The sequence below is a fragment of the Zonotrichia leucophrys genome, chromosome 2, assembly GCF_028769735.1.
Source record: "Zonotrichia leucophrys gambelii isolate GWCS_2022_RI chromosome 2, RI_Zleu_2.0, whole genome shotgun sequence".
In the NCBI taxonomy this organism is placed as follows: domain Eukaryota; kingdom Metazoa; phylum Chordata; class Aves; order Passeriformes; family Passerellidae; genus Zonotrichia; species Zonotrichia leucophrys.
In genome coordinates, this window is record NC_088171.1 from 26,306,349 (window position 1) to 26,316,739 (window position 10,391).

At 35.6% G+C, this 10,391-nt stretch overlaps 1 protein-coding gene across 1 annotated transcript in view; it reads left to right on the forward strand.

The window, feature by feature from the left end:
- Nucleotides 1-10,143, forward strand: part of SDHAF3 (succinate dehydrogenase complex assembly factor 3) — a 28,891-nt gene extending 18,748 nt beyond the window's left edge. Inside the window, exon 2 of the mRNA XM_064704355.1 lies at nucleotides 9,369-10,143. Coding sequence (XP_064560425.1) covers nucleotides 9,369-9,569 — 201 coding nt within the window. The 3' untranslated portion in view covers nucleotides 9,570-10,143. The remainder of the gene's footprint in view (nucleotides 1-9,368) is intronic.
- The last annotated feature ends 248 nt before the right edge of the window (nucleotides 10,144-10,391 follow it).

A 10,391-nucleotide genomic window follows, 5' to 3' on the forward strand; every position in this document is an offset into this window, starting at 1 on the left:
AAAAATAAGCCCAGGTTTAGAATGGCAACTTCTAATTTCTCTGAGCATCTTTATCTGCAGCTACACCAGAGGACTCTCTGGCTACATATGTTAAGGAACTTCATGTTGTCATTTTGAGAGCAATAAAACTAAAGATGAAGGAAATGTCATGATTTTTTCTATTGCTTGGAGGATATGGAAGACTTTTTAAACAATGTATGTTGTTAATTTCATTTGACAGAGGTAGGTGTATGTGTATACAAAGCATTTGTCTGGTCTAAAACTTGGATGCCATTTAATATATTTTGCTGCAGCAACAAGAACTTTAAAAGATTTGCATTTAAAAAATGTGCACAGCGAGTAATAAGTTCACCTTTTTTGTTTTTTATTAAGTACTGTGAAGTAGATGTTAATTGCAGTAACAAGCTTTTTTTCCATAGAGTGAATTTACAAATATAAACCAGTGTGTTGTTTGTTATAAGGAAGATGTCAATTAATCAACTTGCATTTCTTTTCATAGAGGTGTCCTTTTGCTGCCGTTTAAAAGTAAGGACTGAATTGCAACCAAGTGATTGTGGCTAAGTACATTGATTTATTTTTACAGAGTAGGACTTTCAGAAGTTCCAGACTAAATGTCATACTTAGATAAGTAACAACCTTATTAGAATTCACCTGTGTTTCCCACTGGCAGTATTTTTTCATTTTTTAAATCATGAGTCTGCCTGTGTGTAGGCTTTCTTTTATTGATGGCAGGTCTCCTAGGCAGGGCTCTGGGAAGAGCGCACCTCAGAATGTTTGTGTCTTGTTGAAGAAGCAAGTAGATAAACTTCCATGACTCCTTGTTTGTCTGCTTTAAATTCCTCTGCAAGTGCTGAGGTAGGGTTTGTCTCTGTCTCCTGTTACTGGAGGGTCCATGGTAATACTGGCCCAAGAAATCAGCCTCTGATTCAGTGATTTCTGACACCAAATTTGCAGTGCTAAATTAGTATCACATGTATTGTATTAGAACAGGTAGCATTGACTATATTCATTTAAAACTGGGGAGGTTTCTGTCTTTTTGTCCCAAGGGGTGAATCTGACTTCTACACTAATGATCTTGTATGTTTTTAAAGAATTGCCCATGACTTTTTACTTAATTCAAGCACATACTTCTTCTACAGGTCCATTAAAGTAAAAAATTCTGTGCACCCTCACAAGGGTTATTTGTGGTGTCATGGAAATCAATACAAGGTGCCTATTAGTGGATTAATTTTTTGTTCATACTTGAGGTTTTCTTTGTTGCTGTATTAGTTTAAGGTTTTGTTTCTAATGAGCATGTAGAAATGCATGCAATGGAAAAATAAGAATACCAAATTTCTTTTAGATATATATGTACACTTTAAATGCATCATTAGGTATAAATTGAGTAGAAGAACATGCATGGAAGTCTTTGAAATGTTGTCATCTAGAATATATAATCTTTTGCGTGTTCTTAGCATCTAGCAGTCTGGCAACTAATGTGGTTGTCTTGGAAACAGGCTTTATTTTCCTTTTGTGAATATCTAGATGTGAAATGATTATCTTCCTTAAAAATCTACAAATAATACTTCTGAAAGAAATAACTGCAGATTTAAGCTGCTTGTCGTCTATTTAAAGAATTGATACAGAAGTCTGTAAGTGATGTTTTCATTGTGGGTTTTAATTATAGTTGTGTACTTATGTTGATAAAACAGTCTTTAGTGGTTTTTTTAGGTAAAATGCCTGTCCTTAGTGTTGATATTTGTCTGGGAATTATCTGCAATCTGCACTTTGCCAAGATTTCCTAGCTTAAGGTTTAAATAGAAATATTACAGTGTAACTGATGCATTAGAAATGAAATTTCTAAAACCAAACTGATACTGTGACTTACAGCATTTTCCCTTGCCTTGTTTTAAATTAACAGCATGCAATAAATCCTTGGGTATTCTGTGAGATTATAGCATAATATTTGCCAGATAAAACTTTGCTTTTTTATTAGCCAGAGAGCTGCCTGGCTGCGCACGACATAAAATGTCGAAGTAAAATAGAAACTGAGTCCAGAAATTACCATCTTTCAAATTGTTGGGTTTTTCTTAGGATTTGTATGCAAATATGAAATAATGTTCTTAAAATATAATTTTTCTGGTCTGTAGCTTATTTGTCCTTATTTGTCAGCAGTCTCATAATTTGGTATCGGTAACAGTACATTTTCATTCCCATTTTTACAGATGAAGGTCCAGACAGAATAATTGTCCATGTTTTGTTCTTAAATTGTTAAGTTTAATAAGTTTTCTAATGGAGGTTTTAATATATTTCTCTTCCAGGTATTTTTGTCTCCAATACCAATTTAAAAGGCTTTTAAATGCAGATATGTACATCAGAGAAGAATATTTTTTAAGCCTCTCATAAAATAAATTTTTTTCAGTGAAACTCACACTTTGAATGATACAAGCTGTCTGAGGATAGGGAACCACGGCAAGATCTTATTTAGCCATTGGAACCCAATTGCGTGACCACTTCTTTCATTCTTCCTCCCATCTCTTCCTCCTGCTTCAATTCTTGTGCTGCACCCACATTTCAGAATGATCTCCTTTTCCAGAACTTGACTATTTGATTTTTGCTTAAATGTTCAAGTGTGTTCCAAATTTTTTAACTTCCTTATTCCCTAGAATAAGTTCAGGCTTTCTGTGTGAGGCCTGAGATGAAGCTTGTTGACCTAAATGGAGAGAATCTTGAACACTTAAAGACTATGGTTGTTACCAGTTGGTGCAAAAAGCTTTTAGTGACCTGTATTTTTGCCCTAATATACAACAGTGGCATAAGTATTTTGCACCCAGAAAGAAATAAATAATCACAGCTTGTTTTTCCACAATAAATAATCACAGCTGTGTTCCATTTTGGATGCAATAGCATTTATATATGTTTACCTTGATGGCCAGCCCATAAACTTCCCACTTTCACCTCAGATTATGATCTCATAAATCTTACATTAAAAAAACATGTTATTTAAGCTACAAACAAAGCTGATTTAGTCCTTGATCTTTTTCATATTCCTCTAAATAAATGTCATTTCTTTGAGTTTAACAATATTAGTTAACTGTGTTCAGAAAAAGCAGTCCATTGTATACCTTCCTGATCAAATAATAATTCTTCATGCTGATTACTAAGTATTACATAATTATATTCCCTGTCTCCATTTTAGCTGAACATTTTTTCATCCTTTGCTCCTAAACTGCAAACAAGCAAGCAGCTGAAAAAAAAAAACCCAAAAAACCAACCAAACTCCTTATGGTAACAGTTGTGTATAGTTACAGTATGTGCATCATTGTGTGAATGTGATCAGTTCCCTGAAATTGGTTGATAGTCACACACTAGCATCCTGCTTGAATATCCTGGGAAAACCTGATGTTGTTAAAGTTCCTTTCAGATTAACTTTTTGTAAACTTTGATGTTTTCTTGTTCCTGTTCTTTATGATGCAGAGATGTTGTCCTGAAGAAATTTGTTTTACCTCTGTGCATTGTAAGACTTGGTCTTTCATCCCCAGAAATGAAATTATGCATAATTCAAAGTTAGTTCTAAAGATAAAGAGGAAGTACAGTTTTTTTTTCTCTCATGTGTTCCACTTCAGGATGTTGCCAAGTCTGATATCAGCAGCATTAGGAAAAGATAAAACAAACTTCAGGGGAGGGATTGCAGAGTCATTCAAGGAGAAATGTTGCCTTTTGTTGCCTTTTGTAATTAAAAAAGCACAAAACAAAATGACTAATGAACATTTTCCTTTTAGCATAAGCAAGGAAGCTGATCAGTCATCTACAGCCAGAGACACAGAGATGTGTAGTAGCTTTCTCAGTGATGAGAACCACATCTCTGGAGGACGGTGTATCCACTCATCACAATGTGTTTAAGACAAGTTTCTCTCTCCAGTGCCCAGCACAAAGACAAGCTACATCTATAGCTTCACTTAAGCACGGGATATTTAGGTGTAGGCAGTCCCATTGCAAGTGCATGATGTGGCTTGAAATGATCTCTGCAAGTCTTCCCATCTAGTAGTGGACTGAAATACAAAATAGCTTATCCAAGCTGCACTTTACACAACTTGTTTTAGAGCTTCTCATGACTTACAGTAGCTTGTTGCTATTTCTTTCTTGTATATGCTTGGTGTGTTGTTACACATTTGGTGGATGCTCAGGTGATTCAAGTGCCACAAGAAAAAGTTGCCTTTTCACCTTCTGGCAAGACTTGCAGTAGGAGCTGGACGGAGCTGGACGTGTTTATTCCCTAGAGGTCCTCTGCTGTGCTAGGTACCTCAGAGTGAAAGTCTTGATTCTTCATTCTGTTGCCCTTTTCCCAGCAATTACTGTTTTAATTATTCACATAAGAAACTCTTCTAACGCTGCCATATGTCATTACTTGGTATCATTCAAATACCATTTGATAGGTATTTACAAAAGCAGGGGGAAGGTTTACTCAGAACTCTTTTTAGTGTATTGATTTTTCTTTTTTCACGTGTTAATGGTGTGACCTTTACAAAACCAAAAATTATTTATAATTTAAATTTTGAAATTGATAATGCATTGCTCCTGTTAGAAGATGTGGGACTTTACATAGGTTTTCATTCACATCAGTTAATTAACTTGGCAGTAATTGTATTTTGTGCAATTTTAAAAATATTTAGGGCTATTTTAAATGGTCTTGTCTCATGGAATATAGATTGTTATGGGTTAATGTGTTTGTGAGTGCATGAAAATGTTCACTGTAGTGGTATATTAAGCTGAACTTAAATGTGGTAGAATTTTCCTAGGTTTATTACTGCATTTCTAACTATACTTAGAGCTTCAGGTAAAATGTATGAAGAAGATATTCTGGATTTTCGTGAGGTGTAGTGCCCATTTAAATACTGTAATACTTTTTAAATACTGTAATACTGTCATTACTTCTGTAATACTGTATTTTTTTCTGATTCTGTTTATCATCAAAACAGCTTTGCAGCAAAAATATAGTAAATAATTTGCAGAATTCTATCTGAATGAATATGAAATTATTAATTCAACATATCTCTGCACAACAATAAGAACAAGGTGCTCCTTGCTGTGCTGTTCATTCACAGCTGTTTTTTCATGCTGCCACCCTTCGCAGCATGTGTTTGATTTTGCTCTGAGTAGCTGCAGAAACACTTGAAATGCTGCAATTTGAAATTAACTTCCAGGGAGTGATGACAGTGGCTTTTCAGGCCATGCTCTTTTTTTTTTAATGTTACCCTGAATAAAATAAATTTAAATAAATTGATAGCATTTTTCTAGTGCCTGACCGTGCCTTGTTGAACACATCTCAGAGTAGCATTTTCTGATCTGGTCACAGTAATGTTTGTTATCAGTGCTGTCATTAATTTGGCTGCAAGTGGAGATGGCCTGGATGAATACTTCAGCTTTATACTTCAACTGCTTAAAGGAGATAAAAATTTTAGACCTTTTTAAGAGAAAATCTGACTAGAAAGTGAATTTTACGGGTGGTTACTGTGAACAGACATATCTTATTGAGATTTTTGGAGCAGTTATCTAAAATGCAGCATTGAATATATTTAGGAGGATGCCAGAGAAAATAAAAATTATGATTGTTGTTCTTTTCAGTGAAAATGAACAAATGGGCTCTTAATAATTTGATTTTATGATTAAATAATAAATGTTTATCAGCACTTTGTATTAGCATGTGAGATAAATGTGTGTCATTGTGGACTAGATCTGGTAGGAGTCTGTATATCTGGCAGTCAGAGAAGTGGGGCTTTTGGTTGTGTGATTTTTGCTTTTATTTTTCTATTTAATCCTTTCTCAACTTGGAAAACAAGAAGGCTGATGCTCTTTCTGTAGTGTGTGGTATTTTAAACCTCAAATGTCAGCCATCCCCTTGCCCTTTAATGAATTTGTGCATTCTATGAATGCCTGTGAGTCAGAGAGCAGAGGGGAACTCTGTATTTGCTTCAATTAGTGAGTTTAAACAAAAAACCCCTAAGGTTATTGATTATAGCAAACACTCACCTTCTGTTTTTTTGTATAAATAATTTAGAGGTTCAAGCATTTACTCATAGAGGATTTAAGAGAGCCTGATGCTTGGGTTCAGCATGCATGCTGTAGATGGCAGTGATCTGAGGCAGAGCCATGACCTGTGTGTGAGGAGTGCACCAACCTTCCAGGGGAGGCGTCTGCCTCCACACTGCCCACACAGAGGGTTTTGGGGTGTCCCTGTGGTTGCACACGCTGATGGCAGTGCTGTGACATGGCCAGTCTGCACCTTGGGCTGTTACCTTGGGCCTCCTTGAAGGTGAGGAGGGTGTCTGTGATACAGGTGGGCAGCAGACTGGGATTTAATATGGAATAAATCAGCCATCTTCTGATGGTAAATGGTCAGGAGAGGTGGTTGTAACTTGAACTTGATTCTGATCCTCTTTTTCTACTAGCAGTCATATTCAAGGGGGAAAGGCTTTTGCCATTCAGCAAGTGGTTTGGGTTTTGCTTGCTTTTTTCATGTAAAAGCCCAGAAAATTTACAGCTGGTGCAGGCAGAGGATCATTGCAGTAAGAGCTCCTTCCAAAGAAGTAACTAACCAACCTGAAAACCATCAGGGAGGAGAGCTCCTGTGTCCCTCTGCCATCCTTGTGTATGTCGAGCCTGGCTCTGTGAGGGTGCAGGATTACTTGTGTTCCATTTTGTGTCTTCTGTCTCTGTTTTTGTGACCACAGTATGATCCATAATTGAAATAAGATGCCCCTAAAAACTCTGCTAAGGATTTGTGTCATGATTGATGATAAAGGAGTTTTGTTATATTTGGAAGATGCAGTTAAATATAACATCAAATGAAAGGCAGTAGTGAAGTAATTTTCTTTGTTTGAGGAAGCTAAGCAAGAGTTGGTTTCAGTTCTGCTGGTGGAAAATGGTTAAATTCTGTATTTATTAAGTTCTAATAAATACAGTTCCATACTGCTCCTTATTACCTGAGAGGGACTGTGATCATTGTATTTTATGATGAAAGTTATATTATTGAAAGAGCAAATGTTAGCTTCTCCCGTTTTTATTTTTTCATTATGCTTTTAAACCTGTTACAAAACCTTGGACTTCAGCACATTAAGTTCATTTGCTGTTAGGAAAATGGCACATTTTCTAGATAGAAACTGAATCTTAAATTATTATGTACCATCAAATCATGCAGTACCTCTCCACAAATCACTGATCACATAATAATAGTATTAATTTCTGAGGGAACAGTAATGTATTAAACAGTTAAATATTCCAGGCTTTGTCCCTCATCTGGTAACACGGCAGAAAAAATGAGATATGCCACATAGTTCATCTTATTTTCAGCTCTTTTATAAAGGCTGAAGCATATTTTATTTGATGCATCACTGACATTTGGTAAAATGAGGTGAGAAAGTTCCACTTTCTGTCAGGAGTCAACCAGAGCCCAGCATGTTTCCACTGTCCACTATTGAATTTCTGTTCACATTGCAGATCGATGTGAAACTGCAACCACTGAGGCTTTCCGGCATGTACAAAACATTTGTTCAGCTAGAAAATGAGTGGGGGAAAAGATCCAGTGGTGATGTCCAGATGTGAGCCCACTGGAGTGCTGTGAAGCAGAACATCTGGTGTGAGGAACAGGGGATGAGCAGTCCATGACCCTGGGTCTGGGTGCAGGGCACCTGTGGGAGTGGGTGTTGCGGCTTTGTTGGGGATCACCACTTCCAGGATCTGGTGCACTGTGAGATGAGGTGCTGTGGTTAAAAATTGTTAGATTAAAAAAAAATTATTAGATTAAAAAAATTTTGCAGATGATTTGTCAGTAATTAATTTGATATTTTTGGTAAACAAAACAGTTTGTAAAATTGTAACTGTTTCTTAAATAGACTTGAGTTATTTCTAGGTACCAGAGGTCATGCCTGCAGTAATAGCTGCAGGCTGCTCCCAGGTGGTTGTTATTAGCAGTGGGGAGGACTTTCCTCCCTCTGTGGTGGTGGGACACTGCATGGAGGGGTTCTTGAGGTTTGTGTGTTCAGTCTGATCTCTTGATACAATGTGAAGAGTTTTGTATTGCTTGCTTTCAGTATTGTTTCTGAATTACATGCTGTGAATGTTGTTGTTTGGTGTAATGAAAGTGGTGTGGGGTTTGTTTGTTTGTGTGGGTTTTTTTGTTGTTGTTCTGGTATTTTTTAATGTGGGTTTGTTAGTTTTTGTTGGTGTGTTTTTGGTTGTTTTCTTTTCCTAGTCCAGAGTTATTACCAACTGGATTGTTCTGTGCAGAAATACAAAGATAGAATAAAGTAGAATGAGGTGGAGTGGTTGATGTGTAACTGTCAGTGTGTTACTGGTCTGCTGGGTAGCTTGAGAGATCACATTTCTCCATCTGCCTTGATAAGAAATTCTGTAAATTGCAAAGTTGAAGTTCTGTGAATTGCAAAGTTGAACCCTTTACAATTTTTTATCTTACTACAATGTGATTGTTCAATCTTTGGGAAAAAACCTATTTAGTTTCTTTTAAACCCTACAGCACCTCTACCATGAGGTAATACCACTGAGGTGTAGGTTTACCATGGGAATTAATCGTGGTGTCACTGTTTCTGAATGCCTGTTTCATTTAAAAGCAGGACAGGTGATGTTGGGAAGAACCTTGAAGAATCAGTTTGATTCAGAGTCTGTACAAATAATAATTTACTTTTGTTTGCCCCAGTTTGTTTTAGTTGTCTGTTTTCTTTAAATAGCCATGAGTTAAGCTTTGCAACAGGGCTGGTAAGATCCTGCTGACTTCAGTGAGGCTTGACATGTTCTATTAACAATCTAATGTATTTATGCTGGTAAATGGTGTCATTTTGAAATTTATCACAGGCTCATGAATATCTTTCTTTCTTCTTGCCCACTTCTCTGGAATTATTCGACATATAGTTGAAGTAGTGGCTTGGGTTACTTTGCTGGTAATTGGTTTAAAAATTCAGTATGCAGTGCCAAGGTATCTTTTAGCAAAATTGGGAATAATGCTTTTCTGGATGTATCAGTTTACTAAGTGTATCCTATTGATACCCTGCTGTATAGGAAAGATTATTTTAATACATATATTAGATCTAGAATTAAATTTTGTTTTGTTTTCAATAGTAGTATATGATAGGGCATTAATCTGTAAATATATGAATTTTAAACTAGCTATATAAAATTACTGTAGATATTAGAAGTGCTTGAACAAGTTATCTTTCTTATAAAAAGTGTTAATTTTTTAGTCACCTGTTGTCAATTAATAGACTGTTGTAGGAGATTGTGTAAGAGTATGTTATTAACATATAATGCTATTAAAAAAAGTTGACCTGAATCTTGCTTTTTTCAGTTTTGTGACCTTTATATTTCTTTCTCATTAGAACTATGCAGCACTGATCCAGCAACAAATTGAGGACAAACAAAACTTGAGAGAAAAGGCTGTATATGGAATTCAGCTCACAGAAGAAAAACTTAATGACTTCCGTGATGAACAGATTGGGCAGTTGAAGGAACTGATGGACGAGGCTACCAAACCTCATAAAAAAATCACCATTTCTAAAGACTCAGAATACAAAACCTAAAAGATTAAAAGAATTATTTTGATGCATATTGCAACCATTTTGAAGCTTTTTCAAGTTGTACTTGAATGTGGTTTCTGTGAGATAATGGACGCTGCTGATGCTATAGCTTGTCTGAAGTGGATGTGTTTGGCTTTCTGTGCAAGAACAAATGGAAAAATGGAATAATCACACTTTTTTGTTAATTGCCTTATTTTTTCTCCTTTTTGTTTTTTCCTTCCTAATGGATGTTGAAGACTGAAAGAATTTGGGGAAAGTAAATTGACGTTTTTAAAATATGGAGTTGTTAGTTTTGGAGTTGTTTTGTAATCTTGGCACCTACAGGGCAAAACATCTTTCTGTTTGCTTATCATCCTCTTCCTTAATGGAAAAGATGCTATTAGCATTTATTTTCTGGTCAAGATTCAGTAGACAAAGGAATGGTACTAAAGTGGGTTTGTTTTCATGGAAAGAAATGAACAGTATTAGAAAAGCATACTGCTGGTGAAATTGGAAGTTGATTTTTGTCTTGAGCTTTATTGTGAAATGGACTTTAAAATAAATGATGTAGTTCATTATTAAATTAACCTTGAATCACTCTTATGCAGAAAATCCTGTGTTTTTTTCAAAGCTAAATTCAGATTATTGTTAGTATCTAAAATTTTTAAAAACCTTTCATGAATGGGTTGTGCTGTAGTTTGAATTCAAATGTTCTTTAAAAACTTGGGATCCCATATTATGCAATATTTTGTACAGACCAGAATTTGTAAATGACTCGATCACAGAAATTATCCTGTTGATAATTCTGTATGACCAACATTAGTAATTTATTTCTGATAGGTTAGA